The sequence below is a fragment of the Centroberyx gerrardi genome, chromosome 9 (assembly GCF_048128805.1).
Source record: "Centroberyx gerrardi isolate f3 chromosome 9, fCenGer3.hap1.cur.20231027, whole genome shotgun sequence".
NCBI classification, from domain to species: Eukaryota; Metazoa; Chordata; class Actinopteri; order Beryciformes; family Berycidae; genus Centroberyx; species Centroberyx gerrardi.
Genome location: NC_136005.1, coordinates 16032360 through 16055267, shown reverse-complemented (window position 1 = coordinate 16055267; position 22908 = coordinate 16032360). Strand labels below are relative to the sequence as shown.

At 47.2% G+C, this 22908-nt stretch overlaps 1 protein-coding gene across 2 annotated transcripts in view; it reads right to left on the bottom strand.

Annotated features, from left to right (window-relative positions):
• Positions 1-102: 102 nt before the first annotated feature.
• Positions 103-22908, bottom strand: part of plpp3 (phospholipid phosphatase 3) — a 31779-nt gene continuing 8973 nt past the window's right edge. Inside the window, exons 2-7 of one of the 2 annotated variants that reach the window (XM_071895546.2) lie at positions 16324-16478; positions 13080-13172; positions 12787-12974; positions 12623-12680; positions 8211-8387; positions 103-2498 (exon numbers count right to left, since the gene is read on the bottom strand). In XM_071895546.2, the coding sequence (XP_071751647.1) occupies positions 2370-2498; positions 8211-8387; positions 12623-12680; positions 12787-12974; positions 13080-13172; positions 16324-16478 (800 nt within the window). In that variant the 3' untranslated portion in view covers positions 103-2369. Of the gene's footprint in view, positions 2499-8210; positions 8388-12622; positions 12681-12786; positions 12975-13079; positions 13173-15736; positions 15895-16323; positions 16479-22908 lie in introns of both variants that reach the window. The other variant, XM_071895545.2, reaches the window with a different exon arrangement.

Sequence of the window (22908 nt, the reverse complement as noted above, 5' to 3'; positions counted from 1 at the left end):
GGCTAATTTCCAGCATGGTGAACAATGGGGTAAAACTTACATAACAGTTAAGACACAAAGCAAAGGTGTGTTCATAATGAGCTTTTTATTTAAAAGCACATGTATTAGAGCTAAGTACATTTAGCAGAAAAAAAACATTGCTAATATTTCTTTTGTACAAAAATGAGACAATACAAAAATACTAATATTGAATTTTAATACAATTGTGGGTGTATTTTTTGAACGCATATTAAAAACTTAACTATCACAATCTACAATATTTTAGTTATCTAGATACAAAAATCTGTCAATCGATGCTTTTTAAGCAGCACTTTGTAAAGAACACAGGTCTGTAATCATAGTGGATATATCTAAACATGTTCAGAAACAATATCTTACAGAGTTAATTTTAGTGATCTATACATTATTTATATATTTATAAAAAGAGAGTGAAACGGCTTGGTGAAATGATAGGACGGACTATACGATGAGAAAGATGTGCAACATGGCGGAGTGTGTTGTTGGAGGAGGATATCTGAGTAGGCTGTAAATAAAAAGGGCCGCTGTATCTGGTAATGTACAACTGTTAGTGATTACACTGGACAGGCTATAAACATACAAGGTTAAAGATGCATCTTAGCAGAGAATAAAAATATTAGATCCACAGTTTTTATAACGTTCACCTGACAGGGAAAATTCCCTCCGCCCCTGGCCTCTCTCTTTCTGACACACAGTGGCACACACGCACACACACACACTGACAGCTGACAGTGTGTGTGTGAGGGGGTCTCATTCTACACACACATATATTACCAGGGGGGGTTCTTTTTCACAGGGCACAGCGCTCACACATAAAGACACACATTCACACACACATGCATCACACACACAAGATACATGTACAAGCACGAGCGTACCCACACAAGCACAGGAGTGTCCGGGACGCACAAGCACAAACACACACTGAGAGACAAACATACATCGCCAACGAGTGATTGGGTGGGTGAGAGCCCCTCCCTGCCAGCGGAAAGAGCCCAAATCGTCCCAAAATAATGTGCCAGCTTAGCTGTAAATCAACACCCTCTTTCCACGGTGACAGACCACACCCCTTCACTCTGCCCACCCATCCCCTTCCCACCTAGGAAACCAACCAGATGGCCCCAGCACCAGGAAGCGGCATGGCACAGCCGCGCCGCTTACGCAGGTGCTGACAGGCTGAGAGATCTGCCTCCCTCCTTCCACAGAAAATACTAATATCCCCCCTTAACTAAATCTAACCCTAAAGAAATGCAACATCCCGGGTTTAGGCCGCTCTGACAGCCCACTACAAAAGGCTTGATGTGCTGGTCTGGAGACAGAGGTATATGAGACTGGAGGGTGTCGAATCCCAGTGCTAAAGACATTACTCAGCTTACTGGGATACTGGTGTCTTGACAGATTCAATATCCAGTCAGTCAAAAAGGCTTGAAAGACGACCAGGGGATTGCTCTCTAACCAGCTGTAAAGGCCTAAATAGGTCGATGTGTGTTTGTTACAGTGGCCTGTTGGTACTGGGCTGGTTATATCTAAACCCCATGTTGATCCTCACGTCAAACCCATGCTATGCTAACTTTGTCCTGCCCAGGTATGGGGTCTACTGAGACTCGTGCACCAGGCTAGGTCAGCTTCTCTAGGAGTGTCTCTATCTCGTGGACATCAGCAGCATCAAGCTTTCTTATAGCTAGACCTCTCAGGCAGCAAGTGGTGACAATGGACAATGAACTTAAAAATAGTGCTATAAGTTATATTTTTTTTCTATACTGTTAATATTTCTATGCTGCTAGTTATATTGCAGTAATATCGTTCCCATAGCTAAGGAAGTTGTTGTCCTACGGCGTTCCAAGGCCACAGAGAGTGGAGAGAGGGAGCAGCACTGGAAATCCCTCTCTCCCTACACAGGGGCTTTGTCTTTTTTTCTTTTTTTCATTCATTCATTCATTCTTTTCGCTTTACACTTGTTTTCCCTTTGTGTGGCTACACTTCCATCGAACCTCCGCACCCTCAGCTCTGCCTGTCTGTTTACCTGTTTCTTACTTCAATTCATTTTTTTCTTTTTAGCTTCCAATTCTTTTCTGTTTGTGCTCAAAACAACGGGCTCAAATGTGAATAGTAGTTAACATAATAGTAAATAATAAGTCTGGATAGTGAGAGTGGACTCTGTTGTGCAAATCTCAAATCTGACACCCTATTCCGCATGCAGTGCGCCGCAGCACCTCTGGGGGCATTGCATAGGGGAGGAGGGTGCCGTTTGAGAAGCAGCTACAGTCTCTCGTCGCTACATTCTACTGTCCGATGGGAGGTGAGCAGCGCTGCGATTGGCTCCTCAGTCACAGGAAGAGGTGCGGCCTCTCTCACACCATGTTGTGGTGGTTGTTCCTCTCGATGATGTCGGAGGAGGGAAGTAGCTCCTTCTTGATGGGGGAGGGCGGGGGCGTGGCCGGCTTCACCCTCGGCTTGAACAGGTCTGACACGTAGAACACCTGGGGGACACACAGAGGGAGAGCGGGGCATTACGACAGAGGGAAAACAGCAAAGGTAGAGGTAGAAATAAAGAGAAGGGCAAAAACTTTTGTTGAGCCTGTGTGCCAGTGACAAATTGAAAATGAATGATTTGAAGTTACTGTGCAGTGTAGAAATATGGAAAAATATGAATGTTGCATTACATCACCCTGATGAGAAACTCCCTATCACCTCCCTCTGACATGCTTGATGCCAGCCCAAACTAGCAGCACTGAGTAATCTGGCTACAGGATGTGATCTTGGTACAGCTCACCCGAAAATGACAATCAAACTCGGTGAACCGCGGCTAATCCTCTACTAACGGAACTCACAAAGCCCGTTTCCATCACCATCGTCGTCATCATTAATAAAAACGGTGAATTCCCTGCTTTCATCAGCTCTCTCCACCTCTCTCACTCTGAGAATGTGAGGTCAGTCCGCCTGACGTTGGAGGCAAGGGGAAGGAAGACCAGTACAGTTCTTCCTGAGGTCCTGATGACATCATATGTCAACCAGGAAACTGGGCAGGAGTGGACAGGAAGTGGGACCATGGAAACTACTGTCCTCCGTAACAGTATATTACCGTTTCCACTTACAGGGGTCTTGGGGCACCCATGAGCAACAGTGGCTTCAGCTGCAGAGTAACACACACACACACACGCACACAAACACACACACACATTTAACTGGCAGGCGTAGCAGCTTTTCCTTCCTTGCTGCCAGTCTAGGGGCCTGTGCCAGGGAGACAAGGGGGGGGGGGGGGGGGGGGGGAGCTGTCATACAACACTACACTCTGGGCTGCTGGGAGAGAGCCTACTGTGTACCAGGCCAGCTCACAGGGGAAAACAACATGGATAAACCTAAACCTAAACCATAATTCTCATAGGGGAATTTACACTGGGAATCTCATAGGGGAAATTATACTGGGAATCTCAGGGGAAAACACATGGGAATGTCATCGGGGAAAATACATAGGTAATTCAGTGTTTGTCTTTTTTTTGTTTTCCCAAAAGAAAGGCACTATACACAAGGGTCGGTGATCCATTTATATCACACAGACCCTCTCATTCTGCTCTCCTGCTGCTGCTGATGAGATGATGGTGAGGTTGGAGCGGTGGGCTGCACACCAGACATTCTCTTCAATTACAGCCTGACATTTACTGACCTTTTCTGCTGACCTTTGACTGACAGATGACATCACCCATAGACCATCATATACTCCCTCTAAACGCCGTAACACACGGCGGCGTCACGGTTCTAAAAGGGCCCTTTGTCTATACTGCCGTGTGTGCGTGTGTGTATATGGTGTGTACAGTATGTGATCATATAGTGTGTGTAATGTTTTGAGCAGTGGAGAAAGATCTCATTTGGATCCATATCTCGGAGAATCAGTAAAGCCGTCACGGGACACATTCCACGCTCATTTTTCATAGGCCGCCTTTTCATCCAATCACAGCGGGCCTTGTTGCCATGTCGCCAACCTCCGACCTATCACCCCTGAACCCGCCATGATGGAAGCCTTATCACAGCACCACAGCACCACCGCTTCCTGTACCTGACACACACACACACACACACACACACAGTCTCCTGGCCTATTGTGTTGAGAAATGCCGACTCAGCAGCAGGGCTCTGGAGCGAAAGGGGGAGCGTGGGCTCCTTAATGCTGTTCTACTGGAAACAATCCAGCGGAACTTTTAAAGGCAGCAGACTGGTGTGTGTGTGTGTGTGTGTATGTGTACTGTGTGTCCTTAACCGCTATTAAAATGTCATGTCTGACACATAAAGAAGCCGAGTCACACGGGAAATGAGTGTGCTAAATCAACTGTGAATGTCTAAAACCAACATATTACTCACTGGACCCCCTTGTATATCAGAGGATAAAACTGTGAATACATTTGCGCCCCTTGTATTTCAAAAAAGCAACTGTGAGTACATTTGCAGGCTCATTTTCCCCAGAACACAACCTGTGAATACATTTACACCAGGTTAGGTCATAGGATGTAGCTGTGACTATATTTACACTTGTGCATTTCAGAGAAAATAAGTAGGTATTTCAATGACTGACCACAGACCAAAATGTGAAATGAAACTAAGTGTCTCACACGTAAGGTTCAAAATAAATACTGTAAGTGCTAACTGGTGGTGTGGTTCTGACTCTGAGCTCTTAATTTAGACACTTCAGCTATGTGTCTGTCTGGGGCGATAAAGGAGGACTTCCTGCTTTTACACAAGTTCACCAGCCGGACAGACGCTGCCTCAATATTTGAGACCCTCAGCCGCCCAGCAGATGCTCAGAGTGTCTATGTGTGTTTAGGAGAGAGGGAGAATAAGAGGGTGGGAGAGAAGAGAGAGAGAAAGAGAGAGCCCTTGCCCCCTTCCTCCCTCATTGTCTGACCCAACTCCACTCGACGCTGACAATGAACCTCGAAAACAAACGAATGCTGCCCCAGCTTTCTCTCTGACAGCTGCTTCCTGTTTGAGCTGGCCCTCCAGACCTTTATCAAGTCACATGGTGAAAAGTAGGTCACTGCGTCTGAGAGGAAGTGTCAGGTAGGACAGACCCTGTTGTGTCTCTGCCCCCCCCCGGATCGTAGTCCTACAGTCATAGTCTGGAGTGTTTTACACTTAACAGACATGCATCTACATGTCCTTCAACAAACAGTGTGTGTTTGTGTGTGTGTGTGTGTGTGTGTATCTGCCTCAGACATCATCATCCACCATCAGATGTGTACACAGAACTTGAATGGATGGAACGGTCCTTCCACTGGTTGTCATGGTAATTTGGCTAGTACAGTTATGAGTTAATGGTGACAACACAAGTATGGGCATTAAGGCCGTAAAGTCTGCCACTTGCTTGAGAACTGAGCTGATGTGTTTGCTGCAAACAAACTGTCGAAACTCAACTGAAAGCTGACCTTAGCAACAAGGTTATCGTAGCATTATCAAAGATTGTACTTGCTGCAAAACTTCTCGCCTCAGTAACTTACTGTAAGTCAGTTTATACTGAAGCTAGCCCAATGGTACACATAAAAATGGCCGCCGTTCCGACCATCCAGGAACGTTGATTTGAATGGGAATGACCGTTCTATCCATTCAAATTCTGTGGATGTGTAGGAGACAGGCAGAAGGTTTAATGTGGCAATATACTCACAACAAAGGCCAACTTGCCCGGAATCAACCCACAGTCGAACACGTCACCGCATAAAAATGTGGCTTTGTATTGTTCATTTACTGACAGTCTATGCCAGTGGGGGTGCATTAGGATTAAAGAGGCAACCGTAACCTAGGAAACCAGGAAGAGCGGTGACAAAAAACTAAAAAAGGAAAAGGAAATGAAGACTCTTTCCTACAAGGCAACAGGACCAATCATGTGACATTTAGACCACCTGCAGACGATCACACACTGGGGGCTTATGGGAAGAATTCCACTAGTTCGGCCAGAAAGCTGCGCACGCTGCGGAGGCCAAGGCCAATGCGGCGCTTCGTTTTCTCTCCAAACGTGTTCTTTTGTTCATGCGAACCGGCCGAAATTCGTTTCCGCAGCACGTATGCTGCCAGCTTTAGGAGTCTGGACTTTCTCTGCACACACACCTTCCCTCAGCTTTAGCTCAGGCTGTGTTCACGCACCGCACTCCCCAGGCTGCCACGGGGCTCCTGGACATCAGCTGATTCCGCTTAGTGAAGACATCTCATGAGAAAGATTGGCAGCAGACCGCAATTCTTCAACAACTGAACTACTGTTAACGACCGTTGGGATTCCGGCTGCGTCCGGCGCGCGAGTGCCAACTTCAAAAACTCACATCTCTTCAAAAGGAGTGACAAAGCCTTTGCCAGGTCGTTACACAGTTACAGAGAACATGTTCTCAGTGACCTTCAAAGACAAAATCATAGTCAGAAATATAAACGGGAATGACAACACATCAAAAGAACATGTAGTAAGATCTGAGCAGAGACACTTCAGAGACTTCGCTTTCTTTTCACGCTCTCAGAACATCGCAGGGTGGTGAAAAATATATGATGCTCTGACATGATTTGATGGTGCGACCTGATGCTTTTGTAATTCTTTCAAATACTGCACGTTTGACAGGAGAGTGATTGAACCTGCAGCTTACTTAAGATCTGAAGATGTTAGCACTTTGAACTAATACTTTCTGCTGGTTTTAGCTTCAGAGCAGTTTTGCTGCTGAATGCCTGGTACTGATCTGTCTTATCTCCTCTCATCCCCTGTCAAGTCCTCTCTGCTACGCTGCTTATTGCGAGGCTCTAACAGCCGAGCTAAAGTGCTCACAGATGTGTGTTTCTACTCAGACTGGAGAAATCAGAAGGGGAGTCAAGGATTGTAAAACTAACCTCACTGCCCCGATCGGCAGGGGTTTGAGTGTGTGTGTGTGTGCCTATATGTGTGTGTGTGTGACTGTGAATGGTGTGGGTGTGTGGCTGTGTGCTGTCTCTCTGCTTGCGGGAGGGTTGTGGAATAGCTGAGCTGGATTAAACCCGCACTCTTCCCGAGCCAAGATGCAGACAAGGCTCCTCTCTCCTGTCACCTCCCTCCCTCCGCCCCTCCCTCGCTGCTCCTGCCAGATCTGCCCATTCAGAGGTCAAGCTCACAAGCTGAGCATATTTCTGAAAACATTCTGTTTTTCCTTGTCAGAGTTGATGTCGTCCAGGAGCTACGCCCAGCTGGAGGAGAGCGGATCCTGCCAGAGCATTACAGTCTGTTGTTACTCGCTGGTTGCGACTCATGGAAGCTCACTTTGGATCCTTCAACGCCATAACAAGGATCCTGCTGTGGTATGTGTGAGTGTGTGTGTGTGTGTGTATTTGTACGCATGCATTTTAGCTGTGCCAAGGTCTGCCTAGGCGCCACTACTAGGGCCTCTCTCAATTTTATGAATCTAACCATTTCCACGTTCATGATTTGGATCATGTAGAAAGGTAAGGGTTGTGTGTGTGTGTGTGTGTGTGTGTGTGTGTGTGTTTCCATACTTTTCCCAGAGGCAGCAGAGTCTAGCTGGGGCCTGCTGTGCTGATAGAACCAGAGCCGCCAAATAAAAAACCCAAAATAATTAACAGCCTCATTCCTCTTTCAAAGGCTAATCCTCTCTCTCTTGCTCTCTCTCTTCCTTTTTCACTCCCTCTCTTTTTCCTCTCTACCCAAATTCAATTTTCCTTGGCACAGTCTAGCTTAGTGTAATGATGAGGGTTACGAAAATCATCTGGCAACTGCTGTGACGATATGTCACAAAACTAGTGAAGAAGGTTATGGTGTATGAATTCACACACACATACACACGCACACACACACACACACACACTAGAGCTAAGGCCTGGCTCCAGGCAATGTGTTATTCATTAAAGGGAATCAGATTCTCCTCACTTCATTGCCTGCTCCATTTCTCTATTTCGCAAAAAGTGAAATGGAGAAAAAGTAAAGAAAGGGACAAAGAGAGGGGCGAACCGGGAAGGAGGGAGAAAATAGAGAGAATCTGTTGGTTTGTCAAACTTTGTTTGTAAGTTGGTCCATCTATACGATCCCCAATGACAAATTCTAAAAAGGTTTGGGGGTCTGTGTGTGTGTATATGCATGCGTCTGTGTCTGCATGTAAACCTGTATGCATTCATGCCATTCATACATGCTTGTATACCAGTGTATGTTCATATGTGTGTGTGTGTGACGTGTGTGTACTCACTATGCAGTAGGCCACCAGGGCTCCCTGCGCGAAGCCTGCCAGGACATCAGTGGGGTGGTGCTTGTGGTCGGAGACACGCGATAGGCCGGTGTAGAAGGCCATCATCAACAGGGTGAACTGGAGCAAAGGGCGGAGCAGACGAGCCCCACGCCATGTAAACCTGGACTGGAGATAGAACTGGAGAGAGAGAGAGAGTGAGAGAGAGAGAGAGAGAGAGAGAGAGAGAGAGAGGAAAGAGGAGAGAAAGTGGCAGACAGAGAAAGTGTTTTATTTTCTTTGTCCCACATCAATTAATATGTATTATATATATGTATGTGCGTGGTGAAAAGATCAAGCCACTGTGACAAACAGGTACTAAGCGTGTAAGAGTGTAAAAAGCATCACCTTCCGTATGCTTAACACATAAATCTGTAATCCACATCATGTTGTTGATGGCAGTAGCAATGCCAAAATGTCTGTGGTAATGATGTTGGACTCAGTCCACTTTGTTGCCCATGATGGACTGAACCCTCACACCTGGCTGGAAATTATTCTAAAAGTGAGTGTTTAATGTATGTTGTATTGCCTTTTTAACCCTGCACCTGTGGTGTGTGTATCTGTGTGTGTGCGTGTGTGTGTGTGTGTGTGCGTTATTACTGTCTGAGAGGTCTTGATTGAATCAAAGTGGGCAGGCTGGCCAGACCCGCAGAGAAACACATACACTCTCCACAACACACACGCTGCACGGGCTGGAGACCCGGACATGACTGATTCTAGTGGTTCAACATCCCAGCTGTAAAAACAGCACCACCACAGAGAGCCGCAGGAGTGTACACACACACATACACACACACACCATGCCATGCAAGTTTCAACACTGTTAGGATGAACTCTCTACCCTCTATTAGAATAAACAGAAGATAAGCGGATGTAACCCCCCCCCCCCTGCAGCCAAAGAGCTTTCTGGGCCATGTTTAAGACCAGAAGAGAACCAAAACAGGAACGACTAACGACTACCAAGGCCATTTTCAGTCACACACACACACACACGCATATGCAAGTGCAAATGCATGGACTCTCTCTCTCTCCCTCTCTCTCACACACACACACACACATACACACAGGCAGTGGCACTATGGTGAGGTCAGCCGAGGTTCCTCAGACATCCTGTGTTTCTGCACCACTCAGAGCCTGTACTTCCTGTCTCTCACACCCAGAGACGGAGGGCCTTGGGAGGGGCGGCCTCAGCCAAGGTCTCCCCAACCCAAACCTCCAGACTTTTGTCTTGTAATCAGCTAAGCTAACAATACCTACAGACAGCCGCTGCCCCTCCCCTTCCACCCCCTCATCCACTACGAGCCCCTGTAGGTGTGGACGTAAAGCTCCCTCACACTTCCCCTACGACACTCATGTCATTGTTCTTCTCCTCAAGGAAGGAGAGGAAAGGATCCCTCCCATCCCTTCCATTCCTGTTCTCTCCTCCCTGGCAGGGATGTTTAGACTGCAGGCTTCCTCTATAGGGGTTCTCAGGTATGGGGCAAGGCCTACTGATAAGTACTTTTGTCTGACATCCCGCAACCATGAGAGCAACCTCCACATACCCTTCACATAACATCCTAAACCTCTCATTTTAAGCCAGGATTGATGGAGGGTCTAAAAAACTAGGCACTAAAGTTAGTCAAAACACAGAAAGTTACAATGCCCCACCAATCAACTAGCCCCTATCTGACTGGAGCTATGAGTAAACCCAAATAACCCCTTCAGCAGCCTGATTCAGTGGAAGCACGCACACACACACACACACACACACACACACACACACACACACACACACACCAAGAGAATGATAAGCAAGTGAGAGGGTCGATGACCTTCCGCAATCGCTCATCCTAACAGGCTCTGACCTGTGGCTCAGCACAGTTTAAGTGTGCGCTGTCTCCTCTTTAACTCCGACTCAGAGACTCAGGCGTCTGCCTTTCTGACCCTAGTCGTCCTCCCAGAAATCTGTTGCGCATCTCAAAAAGTCCATCCCGAGAAAAACAACAATAAAACACAACAACAAAAGGAGTCCCGGCAGATTCCCATGACGGAGAGAGAGAGAAGAGCGACACAGAGTCTGGTGGTTTCTGGAGGAATCCAGCTCATTCCGACGAGATCGTCTCTCTCCCGCTCTCTCTCTCCCACTGACTCAAAGACAGTGTTAAATTAAAGAAAACACACACAAACAGAACAAAGTGAGAAAGAATGAGAACGAGGCCAAGTTTTACACGCCAGCCCCCTCTCCCTCCCCTCCTTCCTTTCCTCTGGTTCACACCATGCTGTGAGACAAAGGCATAGCTGTGGGTAAGATCAATTACATCATGAACACACACATTGGTTTGCTCTTAACCAACAACATGCTATCTGCCTGACTGATTGCGAGTTCAGCAGGATGACAAACCCACAGAGATATCCCAGTCCTTTGCTACTGAACAGTGTGCACAAAGATGTTGTGTGCGCATTAGACAAAACACAAGATAGCTCAGTAAGATGCATGAATACACACACACATTTGTCCTCTATGGCTGCGGTGTGGCAGTACAGTGTGTAGTGGGGCCTGCGCCAGTTATCTGTGTGCCATCTCACAAGGCCGCCATGCCGTTAAGTCTCAGCCCTCGCCACATCAGTCACAGCCCCCAGCACTCAGATAAGCTCCGCAGGAAATGAACTGCTCCATAATCACAGAGTACCAATTAGCAGACGACTGGGGGGCTGGGACAATGTGACAGCCACATTGTGGAACCGGCACTTTCACCCTTGTGAGAAACAAGCGAGCAAAAACAAGGGAGAAGCCGAGAAGGGGGAGCGGGGCGGTAGAGCGTGAGAAGAGGGGCAGCGGAGCGGAAAGTTGAGGCAAAAACCATTGGAGCCCAAAGGTGAAAATCAGGTCCAAGAAGTTGATGCTTTGTGGACTTGTGTTCCCGACTGTTTCAGCTATAAACCTTTGCGCTGTTTGGATGTGATGCGTCATCCTCGCAATGAAATCTGGGGGCTTCCCATTCGTTCTCGTTGGCCAAGTCATCACCGGCTGCATCCTCAGCTGGCAAGTGAACTTCCAGGATCTTTATCCGTCCTCCGTCCTCATGTTGATTTGAAATTGTACTTCTGTCATTACATTGCTTTACTCCGTCACAAGAACGCACAAGAACGGATATTGAGAAAGACTGCAAGAGCGTGGGAGGTTCTGTTAGTGTGAAAACATGATGCCACATGGTTGTTTTTCAACTGGGAAAAACAAAAAGATATGCCACAGATTCCTTTTCCACTAGGACCGCCTCCTCTGTGCCCTCTGTTCCTGTCATGGGCTGGTTTTAGATTTCCAAAACATCAACAGCGCACTGCTCCTCCACTTCCCCACTCATTCTGACCTCCTTTCTCTTTCCCTTTTTCTGTGCTTGCACCAGCCTCTTCTGGCTATGGTCCTGTGCTCGCCGCAGCTGGAACACTGCTCTCTGACTAGTGTGTCACTCTGTGGTCTGGATGCAACACTTCTCCCTTCCCTCTCTCTGTCTTTTCCTTTGCCTTTCATTCACTCTATCTCTCTTCGTCGGTCTGACCAGAGCTCAAGCTGACGGGTCACCGAGAGGCCGGGGAAATACCCAGAGCGCATCAGCTCTCTTCGCTGCAGTAACCACAACACACTACAATACATCACATAGAATGAAACTTAAGACTGTCTCAGCTTAGGGTTAGGCTTGAGAACCAGGACCACCTTGTAGCCAAGCTCAGGCCAGCCAGACCCAAAACATTTACCATTTTCCCCATCCCAGTCCCACCCTCCCCAGCCCCAAAGCCAGTGAACCCCTCTCCCCCCTGACTCTCACAATAACAAAGTGATATGGAAACTTTTGGTGTGTAAGGAGGGGAAGAGGAGGAGGAGATATTTGGGAACGGGGGTGGGGACGAGGGGGCAATTGTCTGTGTGTGTGTAATTAGACTGTTTGAAGCATGGAAAGCCTCTGGGGTGCTAAGCCTCACCACAAACCCACAACAGGTGGAGAGAGAGAGAGCGAGAGGGAGGGAGAGATGGAGGGGAGTGGGAGAGCAGAGGAGAGGAAGTGCACACAGCTGCTCTGAAGAAAACAGGTGGAGTGCATCCATCCATCCCTCCAAGGAGTAAAAAAGAGAATAACACTCTTCATAAACTGAATGAGGAGATAGAACAGGAGGAGGAGGAAAAGTGGACAAGAACACTTTTTTTTTTTCCCTCCAGGCGATGAATTTCCCAATAAGAACACAACCTACTTCCCACGAATCCCTCTATCATCTGTAAGCCATTGTTTATGTGAGTCACAGCATGTGTGTGGTTGCATGAGTGCGAGTGCATCAGCATGTGTGTGTGTGTGTGTGTGTGTATGTGTGTGTGTGTGCGAGAGAGAGAGTTTGATACTTACAGCCAGGTAGAGCATGGTGTACATGGAAAATGAGGCATGTCCTGAGAAGAAGGATTTCCTGTGGAGACAAACATCATTTTCAGTCAATTGTAAAAATGTACGTATTGTTTTTGATTTTTCTATATATATATATTGTGTGTGTGTCTGGGGGGGTGCACACAAACCTTGCTTCCTGTACTTTGCTCTCAGGGCCAGTGCAGTTGTATGAGGTGATGTATCCCAGGGAACAGTCGATGGTGGAGAAATCTGGTTTACACACATCTAGGAAGTGGGGTCTCATACGACCCACTGACACCTTGGCAATGTCTGTGAATGACTGGCTGATGGCACAGCCAAAGATAAACACACCCACCTGCAGGACCGCACACATAAAAAAAGCTTAGTACCTGTATATAATAAGATACTCAGAAATGTATGAAGACCACTCTGTCTTCCTGTAGCATTGCGGAGAGCGGACCTGTTTGTAGAGGGCTGAGACATAGGGATTCCCAACGAAGGACTTGGTGCCTTCACGCAGGTGGTGGATCCTGTAGCATTCCCCAATCACAATCTATAAAGGAAGGGATAGATGAGGTGAAGTGTGAGGTAAAGACCTGGCATGGATCGCACATTAAGAGAATTTCTTGCTAACTGATTATGGTGAACCCTATAGTCATGCAGTAGGTTTGGAGGTAGGTAAACATGCAGTACAATGATAATATTTGAGTATGAATCATGCAGGTAAATTCGAGTTTTTCTTTTTCCACACTGAAGACATGGATGGAGCGGGGAGGATGGAAGGAGAGACAAGAGAGAACATGGATTCACAAACAGACAAAACAGACAGAATGAGCATGGCCTGCCTTTCCCTCAGGCAGTATTGATGTGATGGGTTTATGGAAAATTCTGCTGTTGTTGATGGGAGTGGTGGAGCTGTTCAATGATATGATGAGGATTTTAATATGGGATCTGGTGGATGATGAGGCAGTGACGGGATGGAAAGAATCAAACATAAAAACTTAGGAAAATACTCTGCTCTGGCTCAATATTTCAATCATGACTGGCCCGACCTGGATATAAGCAGGACTTATACAAGGGCAGCGGCCTGCTATAAGGCTTTAGTCGAGTCGAGTTATTCCAGCCGGGTGGTATTAAGTAGTGTCGGGCCCCATGGAAAGCCCTCCTCTACACTGAGGGGGCTTAAGCCAAGCCAACCCTCGAGGCACAGAGATGTCAATCATCCGTCTACCACCTGGGGTATCTGACTGACGGACCGACTGGTCTCCACCACCGACCACATCGCCCTTTCCTTCCTCCCTCCACACAAGGCTTCACTCTTCAGCTTCCCCTTCTCACCCAATCTCTCAGGAAAATATTTACCTGTCCATCTCTGAGCCAGCAGACACTCAGTACGGAGAACGTGAATAGCTCTAATACTCTCAACACGTACGCATTTATAGTCTCAGTCTCAACACTGCATCCTTTCAAGTTTACGTAGATGCTTACTGTTGTGTGTGTGAGAGAATGTGTTGATGTGTGTGTATTGTTAAGACTACATGTACCCACCTAATTCCACCTACAGGGTGGTCAGCAGGCAGGCTCACAGCCAGAAGAAATAAACATGGCAGTGTGTGTATGTGTGTGCTATTGTCAATGAGCTGTTCTGATCAAAGCTGGAGATTAGAACCACAGGAGGCTGATACAGGCCTGATGAGTTTATTTGGGTTGTCAGCATCTGTATACAAATCTCTCCTACATCTCTCTTTCTAGCTATCTTTATATCTCTGTCTTTTCCTATCTATCTCTCTGGCTAGCAATTGGGGTCTGATGAGTTAATTTGATGTTTGTATACACCTCTCTCTCTTTCTCTCTCTCTCTCTCCCTCTCTCTCTGTCTATTGCTACTGGTGTCTCTGTTTCTCACAGAGCAAACAGGGCCTGTCAGACATGGATATGTCAGGTCAGAGGGACTGTAGGGGTTTTCTTACAGTGGAGATAAACAAGAGGCCCGACCAGAATCTGCTACCAGTAGGGAATGGTGTCGGCATGGCAGTAGACGCCACTAATGGAACACAGCTGTGTGAGACACGCCAACTTTACCCACACGTGAACATGTGAGAGAACTAACTAACACACATACACACACGGTCTCCTGGTTCCAATAAGCAGAAGAGCTGAGCTGGTACAGTGTATGTGTGTGTGTGTGCCCACCACGTCGGTGGCAAGGAGATGGCGGTGAAGCAGCGTCTCAGTCTGGGAACTTACGAGGGGGCCGTGCCACAGAGAGTCTGGGGGCTGTAAAGATCATTCATGCACCCTGACCACGTGGCACTCACTGATATATACGTATCCCACCACATATCATTATCTCATGTTTCCACTAGCCCTGACCCCCTCTAATCTATGGCCACTAGACTAGAGCCATTCCCAGTCTGGATGGGGGAGGCAGCATGGAGTCTCTAGGCTGGGAATGGGCAGTCCACGCTGTTGCTGACTGGTGAGATGCCTCAGGCTATCAGTGAGGCATGGCGGGCATGAGAGAGGGCACTGACACATTCATCTACAGTAATGCAGAGGGCGCAGGGGGCATGAAGTCAGGGTGCGGGGATACAGCCGGGGCATGAGAATGGATCAGGAGCTCATAAAAGCTCTCCGGCCTTTGGCATGCATGCGTCCACATACACATGCACGTAAGCGCCCATTTCCCACTGTCTGGCTCTTAGTACTACTGGCTCTTAGCAATATAATGAAAAACAGGCCATTACAAACACACTTGAATGAGTCAGAGTTGATATGAAAGAACAAAGTGTGACGAACAAAATATAATGGAACGGAAGGGGAAAGACATATAAAGCACATTCATAGCAAAAGCCTGAAGTACTGCATGATGAAAAATCACCTAAATCTAAAGTTGTGCTTTCTTATTAAAGGATATATGTGTTTTTATGTGGGAAGAGTAGTGATATAATCTACTATTCATGTTCAAGTTATGGGAGGGTTACAGTATGTTAGTGAAGCTATGCTACTATGTTATTGAAGTAAAGCTGTCAGAGAGGAAAGGAGAGACAGAGTGAAATTAGATTCGAGCAAAAAGAGCGAATGGAGGGAGGTAGGAGAGATATAGAGGCAGACTTACAGAGAGGATGGCAATAAGAATGCCAGCAGCACAAAGCACGGCATCGCTTATGGTGTCTCCGTTTTTATAGGGGTAGCGGATGGACTCGTCCGAACAGTAAAACCCGCGCTGGTACGGCCTTATGGTGCTAGTCTCAATGATGAGGAAAGGCAGGCTAGCTACAAAAGACACAAAGAGAGAGGGGGAGGAGAGAGAGAGATAAAGAGGGAGAGAAGAGGGAAGACATAAAAGCACCAGGTCAGTGACACAGACACAAACAGGAGGGAACGGGGGGGGGGGGGCGAGCGGGGAGCACGCTGGCATCAGGGGATCATGGGATATGGAGGAAAGGGGCGGGGCTTGAGGATGTCAAGTATGGCCGACTTAAAGCAAAGGAGTGACAGGTTTTCGAAATAAGATACAGCTTTTCCAACTATAACATTCTATGCATAAAAGAAACATTACGTCAACTTTACTGCAGCTAGTTCTTTAGCATTGTTGTCACTCTTTCACGACCACCACCATGAACCTCCAGCCCTCCCGTATCTCCTGCTCGGGGTTCCCCAAGGCCAGGTGCTCCTTTTCGGAAGGGGGGGGGGGGGACTTACGGACACCGAGGGCAGTGTCAGCCCAACAGCAATGAGCACTGGGGAGGGGACGGTGCTGCTCTTGTAGGAGTAGCTCAGGCTGGAGTCACTGCAGTAGAAACCCCTCTGGTATGGACGAATAGAGGCGCGGTGCAGAACCAGGCTGGGCAGCATAACTACACACACACACACACACATGGACGGATGTGTCAACCCACACACACAGGTTAACACACGCGTACATAAGATCGGGTCACAGACACACTGTGGTCACTAAACAGGGGCTCATCCACTTGCACACCTCGCCTCTCAACACACGACCCACTCCACTTACCTGTGAGCTGAGGAGAAAACCTTCAGAGTAACACACATTAACACACACATACCTTCACAGGTGTGTGTGTGTGAGTTCATGCTAACATTAAACAGGCTGTTTGCACAGCTAACCCTCTCCTGCTGCTCCTGTTGACAGTGTGACACCAGGCTATTGAGGATTCGGGTCTATCCATTAGCATTAGGAGATCCCCCCTCCTGACAGAGCAAATACACACTGACAGTCAGGGCCAGGGGGCCATTATTGCAGACAATAGACACGCACCACCATGGAGACTATGTCAATATGATGTGAGGGGTTGAGTGTTACGGGTTGCAGGGGAGGAGAGTGCCTTTCCAGGTAGAGTGTTTTAATTTTTAACTTGAGAGCGACCTTCCTGTTACAACTGCCTTCCTGAGAATCCCAGTGAACTTTGCCAAACAACATCAACAACAAACAGACTTTAGTAAAAAAACTAACAGTAGTTGAGAAGCAAGTATAGCTGTATACTGGGGTGGTCAGCTTTATTCGGTTGTTGGCTCCTTCAACTACACACACACACACACACACACACACATAGGAAGCACAGTCTAGTCTGGGACTAGAACCAAAATACCTTAGTCATTAAAATGTCACAGCTCCTGCAAAGCACACTTTAGCTGTCACCAGTTCTGCACAAACACACACACACACACACACACACACACACACGCACACACACACACCTACACACACACACACATACGCATATAAACACACATTCTACTCTGTTGCCGGGAAAATAAATACATATCTCCAAATCAAAGGAATACAAACACAGGCGTGCAAACTGTGGCTGGGACTTTCGAAGTCTCCCTTGAAGGATTGTAAAATGTGTGAATACCAAGAAAAACAAAGCTAAGCTTTCAGCGGCCACCCAACTCTGTGGAACATTTTTGCATGAGAGCATGTTTGGTGTGTGCACCCCTATGTGTGTGTGTATGTGTGTGTGTACGCAAGCATGTACTGGATCATAAATAGAGGGTGTTCAAGACACCAAGGCGTCTTGAAGACTCACACAAATGGACACACCAAAACATACATTCAAGATCACACTGAGCAGAAAGTATTCCAACGTGGTTTGTGTGGTTAGCTCACATCCAAGGGATTTCTGACATTTGGGTCAAAGTCAAAGTCTGAGATGCAGTGATGAATGTTCCTAATGGGGCTGAGAACCACTACAGTCATTTTACCAGTGATGGGAAAGGGAGATCACATTACTGGTCTGTCCTCAAACAAAGCACGCACCAGTAACCGCTCTTCTCGAAAGCCTCAGCACACAGACATACTTGTAAATTAATGTGCCCTTGCACATCATCCCTCATACAAACACCAGTATGCATGCTCGTGTGGTTGCTTATGCATGCTTGTTAGACATGCACGCGCACACACACACACACACACACACACACACACACACACACATACACACACACACACACACACACACACACACACACAGCTCTCAGACTGCTTAACATCTGCTCCTTGACATCTGCTCCCACTTGAGAGAAGAAAGTGCTGTCTCAGGTGTCGACCAGATCAATGACCAGACACTCTCTCTGTCTCCCTGTTGTCCCCTTTTATTCTCTGTCACTCTCCCTGTCTCCCTCCTCACTGTCTCTCTCCCTTTCTTCTCTCTCTGCCCCCCTGCTGCTTACAGGGAGTGGTTGGCAGAGGGCAGCAGACGGGCCGTTCGCGGAGGCAGACACCTGCACAAACAGGGTGCAGCGCCAGGACTCGACAGGCTGCTGGTGGGCCCACACAGGGCTGGGCCGGGCTTTGGTACTGTCTGGGAACCGCACTGTCCACACAACAGGCAGGGGTTGGGTCTGGGTGAGCCTGTTCACACGGAAGTATGGGGCAAGGCTTTCGCTCTCACACAGAGTTCAGGACAGGCAACATGACTGGGCAGAGTGGATTCTGGTGTATTTGTGTTTCTTTTCTTAGTCTTTTAGCTTAATGCTCCGGTGAGCTCAGCAACAGTGTAATACCTTGAATACAGAGGGAACCCACACAAGTCCATACACAAACTGAGCCTTCCAGCGATCTGTAGGGTAAACACTCGACTGGGCAAAACCTTTTCTGGCTAGCGGTGAATCAGAAATCAGATCAGGCCGGTCTCTACTCTCCTTTTCCATTTTCTCCTCCTCCTCCTTCCCTCTCTTTCTCCTTCCCTTCATTCTGGCCTACTTGTGTGGGGGGATTCACATGTTAATGAGGAGAAGTGAAAGGAGGTCATGGGCTTAACAGACATGGGAAACACACACATACGCACATGCACACACACACACTAACCAGTGCTTAAAGGCTAAACCCATCTGAGAGCACCATGGGAAACTCAGGAGGTGACCAGCAGAATGATTGAGAAACAGAAAGTGAGAGCGAGAGAGAGAGCGAGCGATGGAGCACCTCAACACTCTATCTATTGAGAGTTTATGAAAGCCTCTCTGTCCGTGCGCTGCCTTTCTCTCTCTGCTCCCCAGCCTTGAGATGCCAGGCCCGCTTTGTGCTGCCCGCCATGCCATCTCCATGAAAACAGCCTGGTATGTGGGCATTCTCTTCATACCAGAGTCAGTCAAAACTGAACCCCGCAGCACACACCAACACACACTCCAGCACTGACCCTACAGCCCGTCTGAGCCTCACCAACCTGCCGCAGCAGCAGGAAGAAATATGGCTTCTCTTTATGCCAGTGGGATGAACTGAAGACAGGGTGACCTTCACGAAACCCACTGACCCGTGGAGAGAGACGGGGGAGTGGCAGAGGAGGCAGAGATAAAAAGAGAAAGGGAAGAAGAAGAAAGAGGTGGGCTGGGTTGTTGGCAGAGGCCTGCAGTGCGTCAGTGAATTAAAAAACGACTATTTTACAAGCTCCATCATGAGGTCAGTCACATTCAGCGATGCCTGAGAATCTTACATCCTCACTCCCTTTCAAACAGCCCGGTACAGAGGATAATAATAAACTTTATTTATATAGCACCTTTCAAAACACGGTTACAAAGTGCTTTACAATAAAAACAGGATAGATTATCCACACTTCCACACTTCCACTACCTTCATTTTTACATTTCTATCTTCAAGGGGAAAGTCTGCGTTCAATCTGTTCAGGAGCATTTGGTGCTTTATTCGCCGAATGAACTATCAAGCCAATGAGCAGCTTCTAAATCGTGCAAACAGAACACCCAATTAAACCATGTCAGAGAATAACTGGGGCCTAAAACCCCCTCGTTGGAAGAGAAAGAAGAGAAAGGGAGGTACAGAGGGGGGAGAAAGCATGGCGAATGCAGCAGAGGGAGAGAAAAACTATCCTAAGTGGGTGGCTTGGCGAGCTGCACTTTGGGGAACGGTTCTATTTGTCTTATCAGATTCTGTCATGCATTTCTCTCTTTCAGCCTAGGAGAAGAACCACACCAGACCGCTAGGGACTACTTACCATGGGTCAGCGAGAGAGAGAGAGAGAGAGAGAGAGAGAGAGAGAGAGAGAGAGAGAGATGTATTTCTTTGGTTCTTTGGCTGGTTGAATCAGTGTTTATATGCCAAGGTCTTGGCAGGGCCTTATCGGAGCTGCTCAATGAGGAAAATTCAGGGGGAATGTGTGTGTGTGTGTGTGTGTGTGTGTGTGCTGTACTTAATATTACAGCCTGAGCAACACCCAAACTATAATCCACTCACATGTCCATGGTCCACTGCCAGCTAGAAATCACGGCACAGCGGTGCATGCATGTTTGTGTATGTGTGTGTGTTTATATATGGAGCGTATGCGTGCGTTAGTGTGTGTGCACACTCGTGCTTGTGTGGGAGAGATTACCCAGCCAGGCGCCCGTTTGATTGGCTTTGCGGTTAAATTTGGTGTAGCGAGCGAGCGGTCAGATTAGCAGCAACCAGCATTAACTCACATAGCAAGTCTCCTCCAAGTCTGTTTCTGCATTTACTGCAGCCAAGGAGGAAAGAAGCGTGTGTGTGCTAATTCCTGTTGTCAGCAAAATATAACTCACTATAATCTCAGTTTTATCAGAATCAACTGAATGAGCACAATGCCCCATATATGACATTACAATACTGTATATTCTAGAAATTGTGAGACCCTGTTGCAATTTTCACTCAACAAAACAGCGTGAATTGCGGATAAGGTTTGGATTGGCATTTTGAAGTATTTCAACAGTCTGCATTAATTTCCAGTCCAAAGTTCCTCAATCCTGAAGGGTTCAGATTAGTGACATTCTATTATTTTCTCTCATCTTAAGTCAGAATGTACTTGCCAGAATAGGAAACAATAGCTATTCTTATGGCAGCTAAAGCTCTGTTGCGCTCAAAAGGTTAATTCCCCTTGACACGGCACTAATTTCCCTGCGGAATCGGCAGCACCTGTGCGTCTGCTGAAAGATCCTGGCAAGCCTCCCTTTCTCTCCCGCTCCGGACTCTCACCCTGCTGGACCTCTATTGACATTCTAATGGGCTTGCATGGCTTTCAGGAGCAGAATTAGAATGATACCGTGATTATAGTGGGTGAGTTGTTGTGTTGGGAGCGATGAAGGCGGCAATGTGTGTGAGAGGTGAATGGGGGGCGGAGCGGGGCAGAGGAAGAGGTATTGTGGTCGGGTCTAATGGAGGATTTCCTCCTCGCTGTCGCACAAACACACCATGTGACCCACCCTGGGAAGGAGAGGGTCAGAGAGAGAGAGAGAGAGAGAGAGAGAGACAGAGAGAAGAATTGGGAGGAGGGAGAGAGAGGATGGAGGCTGAGGGGGTTTTGTGGACTCCATAGAGCTTCCAGTCAATCAAACTCTCTCTCTCCTCTCCTCTTCTCCTGTGATTTCTCTCACGGTTCAGCGGCAGATCAGATAGCTGTTAGGGGATCAGTGGGTCAGCTCAACCCAGAGTTTGTGTATATATGTGTGTGTGTTATCTTAGTGACCGACTAAGCCAGGTTTGTTTGCACGGGATTGTCTAACTTGGCAGGGCTTCTGACACAATCACACACGTACAGAATGTATAGAAATGTATTAGAGTCTTTTAGGCCCTTTACATAACAAACAATGCATCTCAAGCAACATACATTTCCCACCACAAACTGTGCTGCAACCTGATCCTCCCTGGCTATCCTGTGATACACCCAGGTGTCTGTGAGTGAGTGAGCGTGTGTGTGTGTGTGAGTGTGTGTTGTTAAGACAGAGAGACCTGGTTAATGTGTATGGATCCATTACGCTCACTGTTCTATTTCAGGCCAATCCCAGTCTCTTGGGGGAAACTCTTGACATATTTCTCTCATGTCAGGTCTCCACATCCACACACACCCTCTCACATAACCTACATCGCTAAAGGATACTCTAATGTGGCCTACATGGCTAAAAGGTATGTATGTGTGTTGTGTCGTGGTTATTTAATATGTGTGTGTCTGTGTGAGAGAGAGAGAGAGGGAGATAGAGAGATTGAGTGAGAGTGTATCTTTGTTCCATTACTTGCATAAGGAGGACCCATCTGCTGGTTGTTTCTAATAAGCATTTAAGTTTGTGTGTATGTGTGTATGTGTGTGTTACGGGTATGGGGGTAATCTACTGTATATTCCAGTCTAAGCAACACCCAAACCATAATCCATTCATATAGATCAAGTCCCATTGCCAGCTACAAATTACAGTGCAATTGTATGTTGTATATATGTGTGTGTTGAGTATGTGTTGTTTCTGTGTGTGTGTGTGTGTGTGATAAGAAGGGGGGACCAGAGAGAATGAGTGGCTGAGTGCCAGGTCCATTTGCAGGGGGACATTGTTCTGCTAAATTGTGTGCAGGTAGGTGAGCGGGAAGCAGGCTCAACGGAAACAGGAAAAGCCTATGGGTATATAAAGTTAGAGAGATTTCCATGGAGATTTTGTACATTACAAGGCATTATGTCTGACAAAGAATAATATATGGTAATAAATCTTAACAAACATTTACTTCAGAGGTAGCGGTAGCTTCCCCGGATTTGCTTGTCATCTCATCCTCAGCAAAATAGCTTGTCTTAATATAAATCTTAACCTTTAGGGTTAGCAGGGTGTCAAAGTGGGAAATATCTTCTCTGTGCCTTAACCCCAGGACACCCAGAGGGCACTCACACGCTCTTGGCCATTCAAATAAAACACCATGTGACCGCTGGGGTTTTAAATATGGCAGGCCAAGCAGATGCCTTAGATGTTATGAAACTTGTCGCATGTCCAAAACTACATACTCACACAGTTAACTTTAGTGGTTGCCATGTGCCTTAAGTATGTGTG